The sequence below is a fragment of the Staurois parvus genome, unplaced genomic scaffold (assembly GCF_062004578.1).
Source record: "Staurois parvus isolate SC_StPar_1 unplaced genomic scaffold, SC_StPar_1.0 ptg000578l, whole genome shotgun sequence".
Classification (NCBI taxonomy): Eukaryota; Metazoa; Chordata; class Amphibia; order Anura; family Ranidae; genus Staurois; species Staurois parvus.
Window position 1 is genome coordinate 4,880,941 of NW_028318374.1, and position 24,309 is coordinate 4,905,249.

The 24,309-nt window shown below is 40.8% G+C and overlaps 1 protein-coding gene across 1 annotated transcript in view; it reads left to right on the plus strand.

Annotated features, from left to right (window-relative positions):
* Positions 1 to 24,309, plus strand: part of MSH4 (mutS homolog 4) — a 77,386-nt gene that overhangs the window by 14,881 nt on the left and 38,196 nt on the right. The window contains exons 7-11 of the mRNA XM_089692210.1: positions 3,845 to 4,017; positions 6,606 to 6,673; positions 13,117 to 13,191; positions 17,288 to 17,352; positions 23,398 to 23,567. Coding sequence (XP_089548336.1) covers positions 3,845 to 4,017; positions 6,606 to 6,673; positions 13,117 to 13,191; positions 17,288 to 17,352; positions 23,398 to 23,567 — 551 coding nt within the window. The remainder of the gene's footprint in view (positions 1 to 3,844; positions 4,018 to 6,605; positions 6,674 to 13,116; positions 13,192 to 17,287; positions 17,353 to 23,397; positions 23,568 to 24,309) is intronic.

The following is a 24,309-nucleotide window of genomic DNA, read 5'->3' on the forward strand; positions in this document are numbered from 1 at the left end:
AGGTGATAAGGCTCGGCTTGTGGGGAAATGCCCTGTTTTCATGGCACGTATGTACCCACTGTATGTTTAGTCCCTTATACATGCTTTGGAAAAGTTTTGGAAAATGTGGAAATTAGATAAAATTTTTTTTTTTTTTACGTTGTTATTTTAACAAGTTATGTCTCACACACAGCATATGCATACATATAATTACACTCCAAAACGCATTTTGGTACTCCTCTTGAGTATAGGGATACCACATGTGTGAGACTTTTTCACAGCCTAAATGCACAGAGGGGCCCAAAATCGAAGGAGCACCTTTTGGTTTTTAAGAAGCATAAATTACACAGAAATTACGGATCTAATTTCCTGACTACCAATCACATTTTATAGGTCCTGGAGCATCAGGACAGTGGAAACACCCAAAAAATAACCCCAGTTTGGAAAGAAAAAACTCCAGGGTATTTATTCTAAGAGGCATAGTGAGTCTTTGGAAAATGTCATTTTTTTGCCACAAGTTTTAGGTAATTGCAGGAAAGAAAGTGAAACTGTATATTTTTACACAAAATTGTAAAGTAATAAGATATATCTGTAACACATCATGGACAATGATATCCCAAAACACATTGTGCTACTCCTCCCGTGTACGGGGATACCACTAGCCACACGGAGGGACCCAAAATCAAAGTGGCAACACCTACATGCAGTCTCTGCACTGCACAGCAACCATTATATGCAAGATTATTAGTGCAGAGCAACCCCTATGTTAAGCTTGTGAAGTACAATGCAGTCTATATGCAGCTTGTTTATTACACGGCATCCCTTTATATGCAGCCTTTGCAGGTTGCAGCAACCCCTATATGCAGCTTGTGCAGGACCCTGCAATCTCTATATGCAGCTTGTGCAGTGCATGGCAGCCATTATATGCAGCCTTTGCAGGTTGTGGCAACCCCTGTATGCAGCCTGTGTATTACTCTGCAATCTCTATATGCAGCTTGTGCAGGACCCTGCAATCTCTATATGCAGCTTGTGCAGTGCATGGAAGCCCTTTATATGAAGCCTTTGAAGGTTGCTGCAACCCCTCTATACAGATTGTGCAGCGCACAGCACTTCCTATGTGCATTTTGCAGCAGCCTCTGTATCCATCCTGTGCACCGCAAAGTAACCTCTATATGAAGCCTTTGCAGTGCAGGGCAACCTTGATATGCAGCCTGTACAGTTCTCTGCAGTCCCTATATGCAGCTCGTGCAGTGCATGCCAACTCTTGTATGCAGCCTGTGAATGGCAACCCTTATTTGCAGTCTGTGTGGTGGGCAGTAGTAATTATAAACAGCCTGTGCAGTGCACAGCAACCCCTACTGTATATACAGCCTGTGCAGCAAGAAGCAAACCCTATATGTAGCAGCAATGTTTAAGGAAACTGTGAGTGTGTGGTGGTAATTAGGTACACTGACTGGCACCAGTTTTTTTTTTTAATTTTTTATTTTTTTTTTATTTTTTTTTGGGGGGGGTGATCTGGATTTTGTTTTACACTATGATTACTTATTACAGTGATGATCACTGTAAAAGCAATTGTTGGCTGTCATGAATGGCTTTCATTTATGATTCATTGTTTGCTATTGTGATTGTTGTAATTGGCCACATCTTTAACATGGAACAGGGCAGCTTTGATTGGCCCTGTACCATGTTATCACTGTGACCAATCACAGAGATCACAGTAATAAACAATTCTACCATGAATGGATTCCATTCATGATAGTTGTTTGCAAGTGGATATGTGATTGCTCAGAGTGATCACATGGTACCTGGGCAAATCACAGTGTCTTGGTACCAACAACTGTGATCTTCTGTGTCCATAGATTGTGCTGCTGGGCACCCCACGAGGTGTGTGAGCCGTAGAACATATGGGCACATCCTCCTGGAACTAGAGAGCGCCCGTCTGGCTGTTTATATACATTGGCTGGGTGGGTAGTAATTAACTGCTTACCCGCCATTGTATAGCAGACGTACTGCTACATGGCGGCATGCGTGCACAAAATCACTTATATACATATATGTGATTTTGCATTTCTGGGTAGGGGGGCGCGCGCGAGCCACGCATGCGCCCTACCCGCGCCACCATTCGCAGCCGCGGATGTCAATCACCGGGTCCCGGCAACCCGATGATTACCGACAATCAGCGATGGGGAGGAAGACATTTACAAACAGTCTTCCTCCCTGTTGGCTCGGGCGCATAGCGGTCAGTGTGCTTACAGTGAAGCACACATCCCCTAGTAAAACACTCACTACACATGGTTAACCCTTTGATCACCCCTCACATTAACCCCTTCCTGCCCAGTGTCATTAGTACAGTGTCAGTGCTGTTTTTGTAGCACTGATCACTGTATTGGTGTCACTGGGGATGTCAGTGACACCAAGTTAGTTCCCCCTAGTTGCAGAACGTCTGCCACAATCTCGCTAAAAGTCGCTGATCGTCGCCATTACGAGTGGAAAAAAAAATCACATATTCTATACCGCCATTTGTAAATGCTATAACTTTCATGTAAACCAATTAATTTACACGTATTGGGATTTTTTTTTTAGCAAAGACATGGAGCAGAATACATTTTGGCTTAAATTTATGACGAAATTAGATTTTTAAAAAAATGTTTTACAGGACATGTTTAATAGCAAAATGTCCACAATATTGTTATTTTCTTAAAATTGTCGGTCTTTTTTTTGCTTATAGCGCAAAAAGTAAAAACCACACAGGCAATCAAATACCACCGAAAGAAAGCTCAATTCGTGGAAAAAAAAGGACATAAATGTCATCTGGGTGCGACGTTGCATGACCGTGCAATTGTCAGTTAAAGTAACGCAGCGCCGTAATGCAAAAAATGGCCTGGTCAGGAAAGGGGGTAAATCCTCTGGAGGGCAAGTGGTTAAAGTGTTCATAAAGCCATACATCTTGGAAATTATGAGAAAGGGTTAGAGCTCTGGCCAAGATTTATTGCTGTCTGTGTCTGCACTGGGAAGATTCACTTTATCGATTGGTCCTGCTGATCACAGTTGCTGGTAATTAAAAATGATGGGAAATCCAAAATTCTGGTTTTGTTACAGCAGTGTTTCTCAACTCCAGTCCTCATGGACCCCCAACAGGTCATGTTTTCAGGATTTCCATTATTTTGCACAGATGATTTGATCAGTTTCACTGCCTTAGTAATTACCACAGCTGTTTCATCTGAGGGAAATCCTGAAAACATGACCTGTTGGGGGTCCATGAGGACTGGAGTTGAGAAACACTGTGTTACAGGAACATGAGGGAAAATCTTTTATTTCAGACATTTTCTATAAGGGGATTTCTCTCACTTATTAGAGTTTTTCTCCGTCTTCTAGTTGTGAAATCCCTCTCTGCTCTGGTATCCGCAACTTCTCAGACCTTTCTTCAACTTGAACATTCATGAAATCCCTGGAGTGGCCCCCTATGCTACATACACATTTCTCATGTACCTCACCATAATTATTTTTCAACACATATGTTGGTCTGCTTGATTCTACTTTTCTGGAAATTCGTAGTGACCCCATAATTTGAACAACATATGCCATTCCTTACCAACTATTTGACTTCCTGTCAGGCTTTACCATTTACAATATCCCCTTTTACCTCATTTTCACAATGCAGATATTTAGTATATGACTGTTATGTCCTTTAATTATTACTCCCGTTGACATGTTTGCACTGCCTATGATGTACATGTACTATGATGCCACTTTGTATGACTTCTCTTGTACTTTTCCCTTTTTATACTATTTTTTTTATTGAATAAAAATGTAATATGTAAAAAATGTTGAGAAAAAGTCATTTTTCTCTTCTTGCATCATCAAGGAATAATCATAGCCTTTTTGGGGTACTGAATAATACTAAAACACCAGGAGGGAGTCGCAGACTCAGGGCAAATATCCTGGAGCCTCTTACTGACCTTGAAAGCATCAACACGAGGCTGGATTGTGTCCAGGAGTTTCTTGAAAATGAGGAGCTTTTCTTCAGCCTCCAGTCAGGTGAGAAGTCGTGCTTTGTATACATTGAGGACAATTATAATGCCAGGCAACCTTCGTTCTTTGAGATAAGCATTATAAACAAAATTTTTAATATACACAATAGGGACTTTATGGGTACTATACGAGTCAGACAAGTAAACTATTTAAAAATCTTGGATACCTTTTTATTGAGATACACATTAATAATGCCACTGTAGGAATCCATTGAGAATTCTATCTCATTAACAATATGTCAAAATGATTTCAATAGTAAATATTGCCGCTCAGAAACCACTATGTTACATTGGTTCATGAGATAATTATTCCATCATTTGCTTCACAGGTATATAAAGTTTGGTGAAAGCTTTTTCATAGATTTGAGCTCGAACGCAATGTGTTTCATTGATGAGAAATCATCTTCTTCAGAAGATTGGATTTAGCACTTATCTAAAATTATGAAACAAAAAAACCCATGATATATCATTACAAATCACACAATTATATTAATCAAGAGTCCTTTCAAAACCATAAATTATCATAAATTTTTATTTTTTACAACAACAGCAGGCAAGCATTCACTCACAGACACACCAGAAGGGATTGTTGAGAGGGACATCACCACTCAGCATATGCCTAAAGATTATTGTATATCATTCCCATGTGCTCATCCTGTTCCTCCTTGCATAAAGGAGCAGATACCAGCCCTGCAGATGGGTTAAGGATCTCCTACGGCCCTATCCAGCCCTCCTAGAGTAACTGCCTGTCTCCTGGAATCTCCTCCATGCTCTTGAGACTGTTCTGGGAGACACAGTAAACCTTCTGGCAATGGCACGTATTGATGTGCCATCCTGGAGGAGTTAGACTGTCTGTGCAACCTCTGTAGGGTCCAGGTATCGCCTCATGCTACCAGTAGTGACATTGACCCTAGCCAAATGCAAAACTGGTGAGATACAGTCAGAAAAGATGAATAGGGAAAAAAATGTCAGCGGCCTCCACCTGTAAAACTCTTCCTGTTTGGGGGTCGTCTCATTGTTGCCCATCTAGTGCACCTGTTGTTAATTTCATTAACACCAAAGCAGCTGAAACTGATTAACAACCCCCTCTGCCACATGACTGACCAGATCAATATCCCAGGAGTTTAATTGACTTGATGCTAAACTCTGATTGAAAAGTGTTCGTTTAAATTTTTTTGAGCAGTGTATGTGTATATACACAGCTTTGCTAATGCTCTTAATGGTGGTGATTAAAGTCTGTGAGCTGATTTGACTTGCGTTGGCCAAAATAGTGCTTTTTCATTTTTTAGTTCATCAATATGTGTTGTGGGCCCTGTTGATTGCAATAGCAGTCCATAAAAATGTATGTAGAATACATTTTAGTGTGTTTACAGCACACAGTAACCTCAGTTTGTTGCTCAACACTTCATTCGTTGACGGAACCCAACAGAGTTTTTTTCTTTATTATGGAGCTCCATGGTGTCGTGCTTTGTTGAATTCCTATAAGCAAAAAAGTGCACAGAGGGTACAAAAAATTGGCAAACCTCCAAAGGGGAAGGGCTTCTAACCCTGAACCCCCTTGGGGTGCAGTCTCCTGACAGGAGCATGGTATGCCATGATCCTCCTAGACTGAAGGCAGGTGGACCCCACTCCTTAGGGACCAGCCAAATCCAGTCCATCAAGTACTTTGTGAAGGGCTCCCCTGAAGTAAGACTCCTTTGGATAGGGAGAGGCGAAAGACCCAAAGGCCACAGAACCTCAACTCCCCCCGACAGAGCAGTTCTCCAATAACGTTCACCCTCCATCTCTGTGCAGAAAAAACAACAAACCACATGTGCAGTGATATGATAAGTGAAAAATAAATAAAAAGTGCCAAGTGCAGTATATAAAGCAGGACTTGCAGAATGTAAAGAAAATATCCTTGGACTAGCCACGAGGCCTGCCCTAAAGGTGTGTGCAAGTAAAGCAGAAAAGTGACAACCTAACTGCCCGTAAAAACTCCATGGTGTGGTGCAGTCCAAAGTGTCTTAACAACATTCCTAGAATGCCAACCCTGGGAAAGGGGGGGCACATCAGAGAGTCCTCCTTGCACCTCCAAGCCCATGGACACATGGATGCATCTACATTCAAATAAGAAAGGTGCTAGAAATTACCCAACAGAGTAGTGCAGAATGCATTGAAACTCACATAAATACATGTGTTAAAAATGGATAACAATGCAGCCCAACCTTAGGTAGAGTAGGGAACGGTTTAAACCCTATCTGGTTTATATTGCTGTCTATGTTCCTGTTTGAAAGATTTACTATTTGTCCTGGAAACCATTGTCATCAGGGATTTAAAGTAAGGGAAAATCTGAAATTCTGACAGGAATACTGGGTGAGTCTCCCAATAGGCACACAGTCTAAGAAGGGATTTACTTCCTGTTGTGTCTACAGGACAGGAAGTGACAGAAACTTTATTGAATGGGACACAGATGGCAAAAAAAAAAAAACGAACAGGTTTTTTAGACCATACCTACTCTATTTAAAATGGGAAAAGGTTTTGACTTTGGGTATACTTTGTGTTTTTTCAGATGTGTCTGTGAATGTGATCTTAATTCATGTGTGTTTTTTCCAGTCCTCTCCAAATTTTTGGATACAGAACAGCTTCTGTCTAACCTCATTCAGATTCCAAAGCAAGACACAGTACGTAAAACTATGTGGTAGTTAAGACATTTGATCCATATTATGAATAATTATGCTAAATGCAAGGGTTGAAGGTTTTGTTCCTCTGATAGTTGTACGCTTTTCATTACTAATGTACAGTAGTCACCAACTTTCTTGACACAGAAGGCCCCTACTGCAGCCATTGACATCACCAAAGGGCCACACATAATGTTCAGTAAATGTAATTCTACAAAAGACTGCATATATAACAGGAAATTGGCATTGACTATGGGCATGTAACAGGACGTGGTTAGAGATTGTGCCATAGAAAGTGTTTGAAAAAGTGAAAATGAGGTGCTGGATTAGATTTATCAGTGGATCAATCACATTGTGACAAAGAACATTGGTTCTGGTTGCCTTACAACTCCTTCACACAGGTACTTGATATATTCAAAAGCAACATCCATTAATAGACCAGTCCTTGATATATATGGTAGTTCAATGTGAGGAATTTCCACTTAATGGACCTTTCTCATAGAGCTCTTAGAACAACCAAAGCCAAGCAAATGCATCAGTCATAAATGCTTCAAAATACTTATCAGTCTCCCATGGGGTAAATCAGGATGAATCAAAGTGGGGTCCATGGCAAGTAAAGAAAGCCTGACCGGTTTCATTGTAGTCAATATTTACTTATTAGTAAAAAAGAAAAAAGAGAGAAAAAAAGAATGCTCAGCACCAAAAAAAAGTAAAATATGGTTGAAAGGAATAAATTTAGCCATTTCTTAATGGCTAAAAAAAATGTATTCCTTCACTGGCCTACACCTAGGCAAGGAATCCACAGACTACTGTCTGTGGGGACTTAAAGGGATGCACAATATATGGCAAAGGGCCGAATGTGGCCCATGGACCGCAAGTTGAGCATCAGGATGTTGCACAGAAGATTCCTTATATTCTCAGCTTTCTAAATAGAATCACTCACTAAAAAACATTGCTTGCATATGCAGCAATTTTCTAATTCGATAAAGTGTTATGTTTTTGACAAGTCTAGAAGTGTAGTACTTGAATCTTAAATTGAACCTGTGACTAGGCTGTGGTCATTCTAGTGTTTTTTGAGCTTTCAAAACAAGTCATTACTGACCTCTGTAGCTGCAAGCATTGTGGAGCAAGAGAAGCAGTGAAGTTGTTCAAGTCAGGTCTTACCATTCTGCTCTCCTGCACTGTTTACATTACAAATTACAAAACTGTAAAGCTGCTGAGTCACTGCTGGGAGGGGGGGGGCAGCATGGGGAGCTGAGCCTCTGAAAGTGAAAGTGCATCTGCTGTAAACTTTAGGGATGAACTACTGCACAGTTTCTGCAGTTAAACGGGCCAGGAAAGACTCACAGCCTGGCCACAGTTGCACTTGAAATATAAGTTGTTAAACCTGTTTATTTTTCACTGATCAGTACTTAGCAATGGTGGTATGACGTGGTAAGTGCAACCTTTACGGCTCAGTCTGCTCTGCAGCTAGATGCCACAGCAGGAATACCAGTATTTTATTGAGAAGAATTGTACTGGGCTTAGAAAAATAGCCATGCACATGTGCAGACAGAGTGCCACTTGTAAAGTTCAGCAAACCCTATAATCCATTCTTGATGCACTGAGCACAGTGTTGACAGGGATCCAAAGGCCTCCAAAACAGCCACCAAATTGGGGCCTGAACACATTGAAATTCCATCCAGAACTGATGTTGCTCTCATCAGAAGTTCTGACCTTGTTCAGCTGAATCACATGCATGTACTATTGTAAATCACGCTTAAATAAAAATAACAGCAAGCGCATATAACTTACAAATTAAATTACTTTCCTCCAAAAGGTCAACAAATGATTTTTCAACAACCTGATAAATTCTTTCCACCAATATCATCCTTTGTTATGAGTTGGTTGTGATCCTTTTTTTTTTTGTAACTTGGATTGTTAGGGCTGTCTTTTCTTTAGGTTAGGCCTGTCTGGTATATGGCTGGCCTGTAGATACAGAATTGCTCTGTTTAAAGTGATACTAAAGGTACATTTAAGAAAAAATAACAAATATGTTGCAATTACCTGCTCTGTGCAATAGTGTTGCACAGAGCAGCCCCAATCCTCTTCTCGGATCCCACGACGGCACTCCTGGCTCCTCCCCTCTGCTGAGTGTCCCCATAGCTATCCACTTGCTATGGGCGCACTAGTGTGGGCTCGCACCTGAGCCCCTCTCTGTGTGTCAATAGACCCACAGAGCATGGCTTAGCCCCACCCCCCACTCCCTCTTCACTGGATGTGATTGACAGCAGTGGGAGACAATGGCTCCTGCAGCTGTCTCTGAGCCAAAGAGAGCCGGGAAAGCTACTGCTCTCACGCACATAGCTGGATCGAGATCGTGCTTGAGTATTAAGGAGGGCTGGGGAGAAAAATGCACACTGAAGCTTTTTACCCTATGAATAGAATATATGAAGGTAAAAAACCTTCAGCCTTTACAAACAGGCCCGGACTGGGACAAAAAATAGGCCCGGGCATTTTGGAGTGTTCAGCCCCAAGCTCGGGGACACTTTCCTCAGAGCCTGCTGGCAAAACGCCAGGGCCTGGTTGCAAGAGCGACCTTTGCAACCTTGGTAGTTCCGCCACTAGTGTCTTTAGGTTTTTATTTAATTTTTTCCAATTTTAAAAAAGAAAGGCAGTAGGGAAAGAAGAAGGAGAGAGAGGGAAAGACAGAGGGAAAGAAGGAAGAAAAGAAAGAGGGAAAGAAGGAAGGAGGAATGGAAGGAGGGTGAGAAGGAAGGAGGAGGGAAAGAAAGGGAAATAAGGAAGGAGGAGAGAAAGAAGGAAGGAGGGAAAGACAGAGGAAAGGAAGGAAGGAGCTAAAGAATAGAAGGAGAAGGGAAAGAATGAGGGTAAGAAGGAAGGATGAAAGAGGGAAGGAGGGAAGCAGAGAAAGAAAGAAGTATAGAAAGAAAAAAAAAAGAAAGTAAGAAAGGAGAGAAACAGGAAAGAGAGAGAGAGAGAAGTATAGAAAGAAAGAAGAGAAACAGCAGACAGAGAAAAAGAAAAAAGAGAGAAAGAAAGGAGAGAAACGGGAGACAGAGAGATAGAGAAGGAAAGAAAGAAAGGAGAGAAACAGGAGATAGAGACGTAGAGAAAGAGAAAGAAGAAGGGGGGAGAGAAGACACAAGACTGGTGGGGAGTGTAGGTGGGGCAGACACAGGAGGAGAGGGCGGGAGGAGGTGGGGCAGAACCAGCTTTCTCTTTCTCTCCCGTCTGTGGTGGGTGGGGAAGTGTCAGCACTGGGGACAGTCTGTCCTGACAGATGCTCCCTAGCAGCTTCAGGGAGGGGGGAACCCGGCTGCAGCACTTCAGGAGATGGGGGGGGCACTGGGGGAGCATACAGGAGCCCGGTGCATGCAGGAAATGGATAGAATTGGTGGCTGCGTGGCACATGTAGGACCCGAGAAATGCACTGTCTGATTCCTCTATGTGCCACCCCTCCTATCCAGGCAGCCTCGGCCCACCAGGCAAATGGCCGGTGCGCCCTATGGCCAGTCCGGGGCTTTATACAACCACTTTAAACTATCATCTGCTGTGCCATCTATGAATTGTTTATCATTTAAGTATTTGTTTTCTTCAAGAAGAACTTATTCCTTCTAATTATAATGTTCCTAAAACATAATTATCCTGCATTAGTGTAATCTTCAGTGTTGTATAGTTATCTAAAGACAAATATCAGGTGTCAGTTTCTCGGGTAACAAGCTCCCTGTTTATCTAAAGCTGCTCTAACCACTGGCTCAGTTACCTGATATGTGGTTGTCACTTGCGTTTCCTGTCACCTTTTGTCATTTATTTGTTTGTATGTTTGAGTGTTTCACAATGCAGTAATCTGTAAGTGAGCTGATAATTAGTAACCTGATATATAATCTGTTTTAACCTTCTATACTGCCTTAATAAAAGGCAAACCCAGCCGGACATTTATGTGTGCTTCAAATCTCATGTAGAGAATTTATAGTCTTTTAAAAGTTTTTTTTTTTTATGGATATATGGGATATACTGTACAACCTTATTGGCCAATGATATTGGAAGACTGTTCCCTGCAGCAGAAGAAGGCATTGACTTCTGTCATAGTCTGCATTAAACTCAACCATTTTCCAGTGCAAAGCCCCACCTCTTCCATTTAACAGTTCAGTTTTAGAACCATTTTCCAGTGCAAAGCCCCACCTCTTCCATTTAACAGTTCCGTTTTAGAACTTCAGTAGAGGTTGTGGACATTAGGGAAGGTGCTTGTGCCAGGGGCAGAGCTTATTGGGAACTTGTGCAGAAGTTGAGGTAGAGAGTACAGCCCATGGTAAATACAGGTACCATAGCATGCCAATTTACTAATATTGTTAAAAAGACACCGTTGTTTCGCCTTTAATAGGCAAAGTGAGTGTCTACTGATGGCCCAGTCCTCTCAGCTAGATATACTTACCACTCCAAGCTCCCCCACTACCACTGCAATAGTGGGGTCCTTCAGTAAACTCTAGAGTCAGAGGTTAACAGGATGAATCATGTTACTGCCCACCCATATAACAGTGTTCGGCCTGGTGACTGGCCAGTCAGGCCCAAGCACTGTTATATACTCTGAAGTCTCTCTCTGTTAAAACGACGGAGTGGGGAGGACGCGAGGGAGCATTGATCCAGCCCAACAAGAAAACATGCTCTACCACAAATTGCCTGGAAGACTGGGAACCGGTGTTCTGGCCCAAATGCCTTTGTTATGTAGCAATAATCCTCTAACATAAAGCCGACTACTCGGTAACACCCATTTCATCAATTCTTTATTGACACTGTGGCAGGATACAGCAGTAACGTGGAGACGCATTTCAATCGAAGACTTACTCATATGTTGTGTCCTGCCATATAGCCAATAAAGAATTGATGCAATGGATGTTGCTGGCTAGCTGGATTCATTATATTAGAGGGAGCATTGATTATTGGTGAGATTACCTTGCTGGGAGTGTGGGCTATCAGAAGACACCAACACTTAGTCCTGAATAGACATGCCACTGCTACCTCTTCTAGCAGTGCCTATGTATAGAGGATGTTATATTCTTTTAATTGCTCCGTCTTTCATGTCACAGCTCTCTGCCAATCTTTAAATACAGTAGCAGCTGTGAAAACTCTGTGCAATTGGCTTTACCTTTCAAAGTCTGGTATGCCATGTTTTCTATGTTCAATGATAAGCAAAAAAACAAAACAAAACATATACTAAAGTCTGATATTGGCAGCATAACAACACTGATGTTTGAAGGGCACAGCAGCCCTCTTTATCAAGGTAACAAGCAGAGATGTGTTTCATTTCAGTCTGCCTGAACACAATGATATCATCCCTCTTTCTCCTGTCTAGATTTTTTGTTCTATTGGCTGACTTAAGGTGTGAAATACAACAGTCCAAAAGGTGTACAATGAATGAACCAGAAAACAAGGTACATTGGGTGGCTTGTGCCTTAACATCAGTTATCAGCAGTTGTCACTGCACAGTGCAGCAGATTAGCAATCTGTACAAAGCACACGGCAGCAGTCTGTGTCTCCATTGGAGTGATATCCTCCTAATTCCTGTCTTGGTAATGGTTGCCATTGGGAAGTGAGGGGCAATCTCATCACTGAAGACACAGACAGTAATAAAAGCTTGACAAAGGTTCCAGCTTTTTCCCATTTTCTCCAAAACAAAAAAAAAATTAGTTTTGGCTGAAGTTGGGCTTTAATATAACACTTAAGGGGGGAAGAGTTACTTATACTGGTGCATACAGAATCTGGTACAGCTGTTCATAGTAACCTATCAGCTTCTAACTTCAGCTTGTTCAACTAAGCTTTGACAATAGAACCTGGAAGCTGATTGGTTGCTTTGTACAGCTGCACCAGATTCTGTTTTTAGGCTACTTCAGCACTAATCCCCCCAAAAAAACGCATATGTGTCTGTGCTGTGTTTTTACTGAGTTTGCAGTGCGTTTTTTACAGGACATGTGATCTAAAAAAACGCAGGTGCGTTTTGATGCATTTTCCATTTATTTCAATGGGAGGGGGGGGGGGGGTGCGTACTTGTTGCATTATTTCACCGCCGCAAACCTGCACCAAAAATGCAGCAAGCAGGATTGTAAAAAAACACATTGGACCCAGAACAGATGCGTATGAAGAGTTCCATAGAAATACATAGTCACCCGTTTTTTTCTTCTGCTTTTTTGAATGCAGAAGAAAAACCGATCAGTGTGAAAGCAGCCTTAATAAATCCCCCCCAAGATGTCTTTCCTATACATGGTAAACCAATAACAGTGTTTGCAGTGGGCTAAGAAACAGCTACACTGGACTGTCGGAAATTGGAGAAAGGTATCACCAGTAAATTCTGATTATTATATACATACTGTTTATATGTTTTAACTTTTTGATTCAGTCATGGCTACTGTGGAGTTTATTTCATGGAATTCTACTTATATATTGAACAGGAAAAAGCTGCAGAAACAAAGATCAGCTTTCTAATTTCACTGAAGCATACTCTAGAGCTAGTGGAGCCCCTAAAGGTAACTGCAAACTCCAAATTTTTAATTATTTCAGGCTGACTAGATGGGCAGATGCATGCTGAAAAGTTCTTAAAGTGGACCTGAACTCAAAAAAGGAAGAAGTGCTCTCTTATACGGATCATCTAGAAATGTTAGTTGTTTCTAAGCGCTGAAAAATAACATGGCACTTAGTGGTATACGAGGGTGGCTAGGCCTTCCTGGGCCTCCATGCTGAAGATAATTATTGAGAGGTTATAAAATAAATTAAATTATCGTATCACCCAATATTTGGTCTCCATTCAGTGGCCAAAAAGGCATGCAAAAAGGAGGATTTGTGAAAAGAAATTCACAGAAAAGCGGCTACATTATGAACAGAATGTGACACTCAGAAAAATTTCCAAAAATTATGCTTTATTACACTTATAAATATGACATATGGGCAGTCGCCCTGGTTTACCATCACCTCAGTATGAGACAATACACACAGACCTAAAACCATTAAAATAACACCAAGACCGGTCTAAATGCATGTGCAACAGAGAAAATGACTACAAGAGTCTAATGTCCCTGAGACACAGACACATAGGTGAACACTTCCCAAAGGAGGTGTATCCAAAAATTATACCATAGGTATACCATAATACATGTTATAATATTAGAATTCGGCTATAGCCATAATGGTTATATCCCAAATAGGGAATCCAAAAATTATACTATGGATATGGATATCACATGTATGCAATTCAGCAAGCACAATATGCGTCAAGAGGAGAACAATATGCCACAGGCCTGTATGAAAAAAGACTAAAATGTCATATGTATAATGCAATACATTCCTGTGCCGGCACAAGTGGTTGGGGCCCATTCATCTGTATAAACAGCTGTTTCCTAGAGCTCTTAAATGAGAATATGCCCCATTTATTCCCAGGATGGAAAAAAGGATGCAAAAAGCAGCACTCTGCTTGAAATGGTTTCTTCACCACTACATGTGGACTACACACCACTTTCTGTAAGAAAAACAAGACACATCCCAAAAGATCTTCTGCCTGTTGAAATGCATGTGGTATGTCTTGTTTCCCATAAAAAGCACCATGATGTCCCCATCCTGTAGTAAAACAAACAATACGTGGAAGAGTCACTGACAGAGCTTACACTCTATGTAGGATATATAGGTCATATAATGACAGAGGACCATATATCTAATGTCCTGTAACAGTCCACTCACCACCTGTGCACTGGATAATAGGAACGGAAAGGATGTCCTTCATAGATATTGCCATACAAGGCCAAAGAGGCCAAGGAACCACCGCTGACATCCGCCGATATACCGCGGGTTCCAGCCCCTTCTTGGCGCCTGTGCTGCTTAGGCTTGCCTCATGGCATGTGAAGATGGCTTCCTCCTAATGGGTCAGCGTGCGTTCCACCTAGTGCGCATGACCGGAAGTGACGTATCTGACGTATGACGTCAACGCGTTTCGCCGAAGGGCGTATCTCACTCAGCTTCGTCCTGACGAGTTTTGCATGAATGTGCTCTGAACGTCATCTAAGTCACAACAATAGAAGAACACAGTCTGCTGAACATAATACTACACAAACATTAGATGTTGCCATGGTTTAATTGCACATAACATGTAAACATTCACAGTGCAGGAAGAAAAAGTATGTGAACCTTTGGACTTAATAACTGGTTGACCCTCCTTTGGCAGCAATAACCTCAACCAAACGTTTCCTGTAGTTGCAGATCAGACCTGCACAACGATCTGGAGTCATTTTGGACCACTCCTCTTCACAAAACTGTTTCAGTGTAGCAATATTCTTGGGATGTCTGGTGTAAATCGCTCTCTTAAGGTCATGCCACAGCATTTCAATCGGGTTGAGGTCAGGACTCTGACTGGGCCACTCCAGAAGGCGTATTCTGTGCTCTTGCAGCCATTGTTTTGTTGAATTACTTGTATGCTTTGGGTCATTGTCCTGTTGCATCACCCATCCTCTGCGGAGCTTCAGTTGGCGGACAGATGGTCGTACGTTTTCCTGCAAAATGTCTTGATGAACTCTGAAATTCATTTTCCCATCAATGACAACAATCCGTCCAGGCCCTGAGGCAGCAAAGCAGCCCCAAACCATGATGCTCCCTCCGCCATGTTTTACAGTGGGGACGAGGTTTTGATGTTGGTGTGCTGTGCCTTTTTTCTCCACACATAGTGTTGTGTGTTCTTCCCAAACAACTCAATCTTGGTTTCATCTGTCCACAGTATATTTTGCCAGTAGTGCTGTGGAACATCCAGGTGCTCTTTTGCAAACTTCAAACGTGCTGCAATATTCTTTTTGGACAGCAATGGCTTCCTCCGTGGTGTCCTCCCATGTACTCCATTCTTGTTTAATGTTTTCCTTATTGTAGATGTGTCAACAAAAATGTTAGCATGTGCCAGAGATTTCTGTAGGTCTTTAGCTGACACTCTGGGATTCTTCTTTACCTCATGCAGCATTCTGCGCTGTGCTCTTGCAGTCATTTTTACAGGACGACCACGCCTAGGGAGAGTAGCAACAGTGCTAAACTTTCTCCATTTGTAGACAGCCTGTCTTACCGTGGACACATGAACATCAAGGCTTTTGGAGATACTTTTGTAACCCTTTCCAGCTTCATGCAAGTCAATAATTCTTGATCGTAGGTCTTCTGAGAGCTCTTTTCTGCGAGGCATGGTTCACATCAGACAGTGCTTCTTGAAACCAGTAAACCCAAAACAGGTGTGTGTTTTTTAAGGGCAGGACAGCTGTCAGCAACACATCCAATATCATCACACTGATTGGAGTCAAGGTTGGCTCACTCCTGGCTCCAATTAGCTTTGGGAGAAGTCATTAAGCTAGGGCCTCACATACTTTTTCCTCCCTGCACTGTGAATGTTTACATATTATGTGCAATTAAACCATGGCAACATCTAACGTTTGTGTAGTATTATGTTCAGCAGACTGTGTTCTTCTATTGTTGTGACTTAGATGACGTTCAGAGCACATTTTATGCCCAATTCATGCAAAACTCCACGTAATCCCAAGGGGTTCACATACTTTTTCTTGCAACTGTATATGTATCTCTATTTGGTTTTTTATGTGTGCCTTCAACACTGTTACAGTACTCTCGCCCACAGATCCTAGTTAGATAGTGACAAATGGGGGCCAGTAGGAGGGACTCTCAATCACATAATCACTGTGATATCCAGTCACAATTGTGACATGATCAGGAAAGCCATGTAGTCAAAATGTGCATCATTTGTGGGCCCTACTTCAGGTACAAACAACAAATGTAAGTCGTCACAAGTTGAAATATTCATTTTGGGTTGTGTTTTGTAGTCTGTGATTGTAATGACAATATATATATATATATATGTAGCACAGTGGCTACATGGTTAGCACTTCCGCCTGGCAGTACTAGGGTCGAATCCCAACCACGGGACCACTTGCCTGGAGTTTGCATGTTCTCCCTGTGCCTGCGTGGGTTTCCTCTGGGTGTTCCGCTTTCCTCCCACACTCCAAAGACATGCTGGGAGGTGAAATTTAGCCCTAATATGTATGAATGTAAGTTAGGGACCTCAGATTGTACGCCCCTTGAGGGTTAGGGACTGATGTGAATGTACAATATATGTAAAGCTCTGCAAAACTGCTGGTGCTATATAAGTACCAGAAACGAAAAAAAAAAAATTATATATATATATAAATTTTTTTTTTTTTTTTTTAAGTGTGTCCCACTGCAGACGTAGTTTTGGCCTAGAGTGGGGGTTTAAGGTTTGTTTTACCTTCTGCATTAAGGGGTTATTATTTCAGCAAAAGAGCAAGAATATTCTATAAAAATGCAATTACTTCTACACAGTCACATATCACTTGACTGTAATCAGAAATGCAAAATCTGGACTGACTCTTGTGAGTTCCTGACTTCCACCCATCACTGGTCTCTGCACTGTCTGTTCTCATAAACCTGAATGGGGTTTAAGAACAGATTTACATCCCAGGCTCTAATTTATTAAGACCTTTGAGAGACTGCAGGCAGTCTGTGTAAATCTTTGTATAGATAGATAAATTGAGTCATTTACTTTCTTATGTATTCCGAAAAATTCTTCTTTTACAGGCTGCACTGAAAAACTGTAGAACATCACTTCTCAAAGCTTATTATTCTTCTCTAGAGGATGAAAGGCAAGTTGTCAGTCATTTTTAACCCACCTACAGGCAGAGATGCTATATTATTCCTTAAGAATTGATCTCTCTTGATTGCCTGATGTATTTTGATGCCTCGTTGTTTAGGGCTCATTCAAGTACATGGCTAGAATATTTTGTGGCTGTCTCATTACGTGCCTCTTTGGTACACTTGGATCTATCGCATTGTGTTTTAGACACAGTGGGGTTGATTTACTAAAGGCAAATAAACTGTGCACTTTGCAAAGTGCAGTTGCATTCTGCAAGAGCAGTTGCTCCAGAGTTTAGTAAATGAACAGAAGCACTGCTGATTTTCATCATCCAATGATGTGCAAGCCAAAATGCTATTTTTTCTCCCTTGTATGTGATTGAGTATTCTTTGCAAAGTGAATCTTTACCTCATTTACAAAGCTCTGGAGCAACTCCTCTTGTAAGAGTGCAGCTGCACTTTGCAAAGTGCACAGTCTATTTGAATTCAGTAAATCAACCTCATGCATTACATACTCCTTACTTCTGCACTCTGTGTGTTACCTGATTCTAATACCTGACCTGTACCCTGTGTGTCCTTTACTCCTGACCCCTATACTCTGTGCATTACTTACTCTTGACCCCTGTTATCTGTGCTTTATTTACTCCTGAACTCTGTACGTTATGTACTCTTAACCTCTGTACTCTGTGTGGTGGATTTGCTAAAGGCAAAAAGACTGTGTACTTTGCAAGTGCAGTTGCTCCAGAGTTTAATAAATGAGGTAAAACTTCACTTTGAAAAGAATACCCAATCACATGTAAGGAAATTAAAAAAAAAAACAGAATTTCTGCTTGCACATGATTGGATGAGGGAAGTGCACAGTCTATTTTCCTTTAATAAATCAGCCTCACTAGGAACACTGTGGTAACATTGCATGCAAAGGGCCTTTGCAAACAGTATTGTTATATTAAAGCTTTATAGATGAATAAGGAAGACATTATTAGGGATGAGCAAAATGATTTTGGCAAAATTGATTTTGCCATGGAATACAGATTTGCTGTGAAATTGCCTCTCTACCTGTCAAGACTGCTGGATGAGTGTTTTTTTGATGGTGTGTTTAGGGTAGTTTAGTTTATTACATTTGCTTGAAATATATATTTTTCACAAAACTCTCAGGATATACAGTACATATTTTTTCCAATTGAATTCCATTAGACAGATGTGTAAATCTTGGGTGAAATTTGTATGAAACTTGTGAAAGCATTTAAAAAAAATATACTCCTAAGTTTACTTAATATTTTGTGTTTTTGTGTCCTTTTTTGTGTGTTTGATTAATTGTGTACTGTTGCTTTAAACTTCTTCTTTTACTTTTTTCAACGTCCATTTTTCACTGGCTGTAAAAAATAATTAACTAAAAATAAAAAATAACGAGGCAAATAAGTGGTGTTTTATGGCATAAGAATAGGATCCCTAAAAAAGAGATTTTGTAACTCTCAGGAGAAATTTAAAGCTCATTACATCCTACAAAACCAACGTAAAGCTGAACTCCAGTCAAAAATTTTATTGGACCACTTGACCTCCGGAAGGTTTTCTCCCTTCATGACCAGGCATTTTTTTGCTATTCAGCACTGTGCTAATTTAAATGGCAATTGCGAATTCATGCAGCACTGTACCCAAATTATATTTTTCTTTTTTTTACACAAATAGAGCTTTCTTTTGGTGGTATTGGAACACCACTGGATGTTTACTTTTTTATTATACACACCCCTGTTAAAATGTCAGGTTTCTGTGATGTAAAAAAAATGAGAGAAAAATAAATCATTTCAGAACTTTTTCCACCTTTATTGTGACCTATAAACTGAACAACTCAATTGAAAAACAAACTGAAATCTCTTAGGGGGGGGAAGTAAACATAAAAAAAACTAAAATAATGTGGTTGCATAAGTGTGCACACGCTCTAACTGGGGATGTAGCTGTGTTCAGAATTAAGCAATCACATTCAAAATCATATTAAATAGGAGACAGTATACAACTGCCATCATTTAAAGTGCCTCTGAATAACCCCAAATAAAGTTCAGCTGTTCTAGTAGGTCTTTCCTGACATTTTCTTAGTCGCATCCTACTGCAAAAGTCATGGTCCGCAGAGAGCTTCCAAAGCATCAGAGGGATCTCATTGTTAAAACGTATCAGGAGAAGGGTACAAAAGAATTTCCAAGGCATTAGATATACCATGGAACACAGTGAAGACAGTCATCATCAAAATATGGCACAACAGTGACATTACCAAAAACTGGACGCCCCTCCAAAATTGATGAAAAGACGAGAAGAAAACTGGTCTGGGAGGCTGCCAAGAGGCCTACAGCAACATTAAAGAAGCTTCAGGAATATCTGGCAAGTACTGGATGTGTGGTGCATGTGACAACAATCTCCAGCATTCTTCATATGTTTGGGCTATGGGGTAGAGTGGCAAGATGGAAGCCTTTTCTTATGAAGAAAAACATCCAAGCCCAGATAAAATTTGCAAAAACACATCTGAAGTCTCCCACAAGCATGTGTGAAAATGTGTTATAGTCTGATGAAACCTAAGGGTCAACATTTTGGCCATAATTCCAAAGTTATGTTTGGCGCAAAAACAACGCTGCACATCACCAACAGAACACCATACCCATAGTGAAGTATGGTGGTGGCAGCATCATGCTTTGGGGCTGTTTTTCTTCACCTGGAACTGAGGCCTTAGTCAAGGTAGAGGGAATAATGAACAGTTCCAAATACCAGTCAATATTGACACAAAACCTTCCGGCTTCTGCTAGAAAGCTGAACATGAAGAGAAACTTAATCTTTCAGCATGACAATGATCCAAATCATACATCCAAATCAACAAAGGAATGGCTTTACCAGAAGAAGATGAGAGTTTTGGAATGGCCCAGCCAAAGCCCAGACCTGAATCCGATGGAAAATCTGTGGGGTGCTCTGAAGAGGGCTGTGCACAGGAGATGCCCTCGCAACAGATTTGGAATGTTTTTGCAAGGAAGAGTGGACAAATATTGCCAAGTCAAGATGTGCCATGCTGATAGACTCATACCCAAAAAGACTGAGTGCTGGAATCAAATCAAAAGGGGCTTCAACAAAGTATTAGTATAAGGGTGTGCACACTTATGCAACCATATTATTTTAGTTTTTTATTTTTACTTCACTCAACCTAAAAGATTTCAGTTTGTTGTTCAACTGAGTTGTACAATTTATAGGTCACATTAAAGGTGGAAAAAGTTCTGAAATTATTTATCTTTGTCTCATTTTTTTTACATCACAGAAACCTGACATTTTAACAGGGTGTGTAGGCTTTTTATATCCACTGTATAAATTGAAAAAGACTGAAAATTATGAAAATAAATAAATATCCAATAAAAAAAAAACAAAATTCTTCATAAATTGAGGCCAAAATGTATTCTGCTACGTCTTTGGCAAAAAAAAAAATCCCAGTATGTGTATATTAATTGGTTTGTGTGAAAGTTGTAGTGTCTACAAACTATAGTAAATATACAGGAATTTACGCAGCTATACAGTAGACACTACACTGAGCGCTGAGCAAACCCTTTGGCGCTATATAAATACTGTATAATAATAATAATAATGACGGGGATCAGCAACTTATAGTGGGACTGTGAGAGTGTAGTGGACAATCTGGCGCTAACCGATGCTGTCTTGGAGGGACACTAACTGACAATGACGTCGCCAGTGACATTAATACAGTGATCAGTGATAATACTGTACACTGCATGCTGTACTAATAACACTAGCTGGGTGATGGGTGATCAGGAGGGAAATCAAGGTGTTACCTGTGTGCTGAGTTTAGTAACATATTGCTGTTCTGTGATTGGCCACAGACGATCAGCTGGTATACAGCAAAAATCATTGGCTGTAACCTGCTAACAGACTTGTGCTGTAGCCAATCACAGCATAGATTGATAAGGGGCATGCACACGTGCCCAAAACCCAGAAGCAAGCCCTCGATGTACTGGTATATGATGGTGCCTTCCTGTGCCGCCCGCTTGCAGTAACTGTACTGTGGGTGGTCAGCAAGAGGTTAAATATAAACCTCAATATCCACAAAGGATATAAATGATCTTTTTGGTCACCTTTTCAGTTCCTTTTAAAGCCCAAATATTACCTTGTAACCGTAGCAGTGACATCATCACTGTGCTGTACATAACAGCTATGGGAGGGTCCCAGCAGGATCCACCCACTACAGGCTGTCTGGAGAAAACTACAGGAGGGGACGGAGACAAAACCAGTCACCCTGCACATGGAGAGAGAGTAGCTGTGATCTGTCTTTATTACTGGAAGCTCCTACTGCACACACTGGATTACTGGATTACTGGACATATCTGGAATACATAAGAATAGTGCAGCGCTTCTATATTGAGGTTTATTTGGTTACCTTGAGTGTACAGCTGCTGGACTGAATAGCGCTCGCTTTATACTTTGTTTGTTTACTTGATATCTGGAATACATACTCAAAGCACACCAAGATTTAAATGTGAATACACATGCCTCTTATATTTACACATTTGCATATTCCCAAATTCAGCTTTAATTTGGCCTTCCCTAATGACTCCTATGCATTTTGGTGCAAGCTTGTGCCTTCCATTTCACTCCTACTTGGACCCTTATCACAAGGCGATTTCCCTGAATAAAGATAGAAATAGGTGCTAACATTATTTATCTTCGCTAGCTGTAAAATATGGTATCATAATCTATGTAGGTACATTTACTGCATTGGGTTTAGTCTTTGGTGGGTTATTTGTACCTGCATGTCTAAAGTAATTTTTTACTACAGCATTCAAATTGATTATAAGATTATAGAGATGAATGGATTGATGTACAAAAGGAGTTGAGTCTTCACTCAGAAAATGGTGTGAGTATTTATGTTAATTATCCAGTTATGTGAAATGCACCTTCGCATGATTGGTTATTCAAATAAAAACAGGTATTTGCGTTGCCTTTGATTGGGTAATTGAAGTGAATAGTCACAGAATGTGTTGAGTGAAGAATCTCAAATACATTAAAGGATAAGTTGACCTTTGGGAACATTTTTAGGGTGGAACATGTTAGGGTCCTTTCACACGGGACAGACCCGTTTAGCGGATCCGCTTATTCAGCGGGGGATCTCTCTGCTGATCTCCGCTGATCAAGCGGATAACAGCTCTGTGTTTGTTTTGCTGCTGCAGAGCAGACACAGAGCTGCTTACTCTCCTCAATGGGCGGTCAGTTGAAAACGAACTGCCTGTCCGTTTTCATCCGATCTGATCCAATGCCTGGAAGGGGAATTGGATCTCCATACGTCCCTTTTTTGGCATATCGGATCGGATGTTGGTGGGTGTAAACATATGCATGTCCAGTTACACCCATGCTCCATAGAGGATAATGGAGGTTCCAAGCAGGTCCGCCTGAAAAACAGGAAGGCGGACCTGATCGGAACGTCCATGTGAAAGAGACCTAACCTGTTCCCACCACTGCAACCATTGTCGTCGTCTCCCCTCCCCCCCGTGACAGCAGTACGGGCAGAAGTTCCAACATAATTCATTCACAGAATTCTGTAAATGAATAAACTACAAGTCCCGACAGCCTCTGCGGCTGTCGGCTTGTAGTTTTCATTGAACTACCACACGGCTCTGTAGAGCGCCGTGGTGGTTCATTGAGTCTTCCTGTCAGACTATATCTGCTTGCCCATATGGTATGTATAGGCACACAGATACATTGACAGTTTGCAGGAGTTCTGCATGGCACCAGCGATCTAAAATAATTAAAAGTAAATGCACATTTTTTTACCTACAAAAAAATGGGCATTTTTTATTTTAATTTTTTTAAAGTGAACTTATCCTTTAACAAAGCAGCCCCAAAATGTCAACGTTGCACCTATTTAGACAGCAGTTGATTTGGATGCACCTGTCTCATTGACCTGCAGTAGTGTTTACTCACATCCTTCCTTTGTATAGAATTAGCCCAGGTCATTTTGTTTGTTTCTTTCTCAGTAAATCTGGAGTTTCACTTTAATCTGCTTTTGCTATCTTTACCAGGTTTGATCTCATGCTTGAAAAAATTCGAACAGTCATTAATGATGACACCAGATACATCAGAGGATGCCTCAATATGAGAACTCAGAAGTGTTATGCAGTTAAACCGAACATCAGCGAGTTCCTCGACATTGCCCGAAGGACATATGCAGAGATCGTTGACGACATTGCTGGTATTGTTTAAAAGCTCTGAGAGCTCCTTCTCTTTCTATATCATCATTCATGTCCTCAGGCTTATGTCATAGAGCATGTATATTTGTGTCAGAGTTTATTGAAATTTTTTTTATTATTAGCAGTTTAAAGTTTTCCACCTAAGGTTTGGTTTACATATATGCATTTTGCGTTTGATGCTTTTTCCAGTGCTTGTTGCAGTTTGTTTTGCGTTTTTCTACACACGTTTTTGATGCATTTTTGACATGTTTTTAACTCCTTTTGCATTTTGTTCAGCTTTTTGTTTGTTAAAGTGGAATTTATTTGTTGCTGGGCAGAATAAAAATGCAAAACACAGCAAAAACGTACTATCATGCACTTCAGTAGCTTCTTCATTGAACTCTATTGTAGCAAAAATGCTGCTTTTTGCTTTTAAAAAAGTCCCTGACCTTTCCAAAAATGTAGCAGCTCAAAAAAGTATAGATGTGAACATGTTCCATAGGAAACCATGTTAAATGGACTGTTGTGCATTTCTGTAAAAAGCACAAAAAAATGTGTTGGTGTGAACAGAGCCTAAAGGGGAGAAGTTATCTTTTTTAGTATAGTGGGCGGCTAGTTAATAACCTGGAGCTCTGGGCATTTCTTTGTATCCAAACTGCTTTTTTAAGTTAAAGAGAATGCAAAAGAAACAGCAGATAAGGAAGTCAGAAGTAGTTCAGAAGGAACTCAGGAGCATCTTAAATGCAGACTGAATGCTCTGTGAAT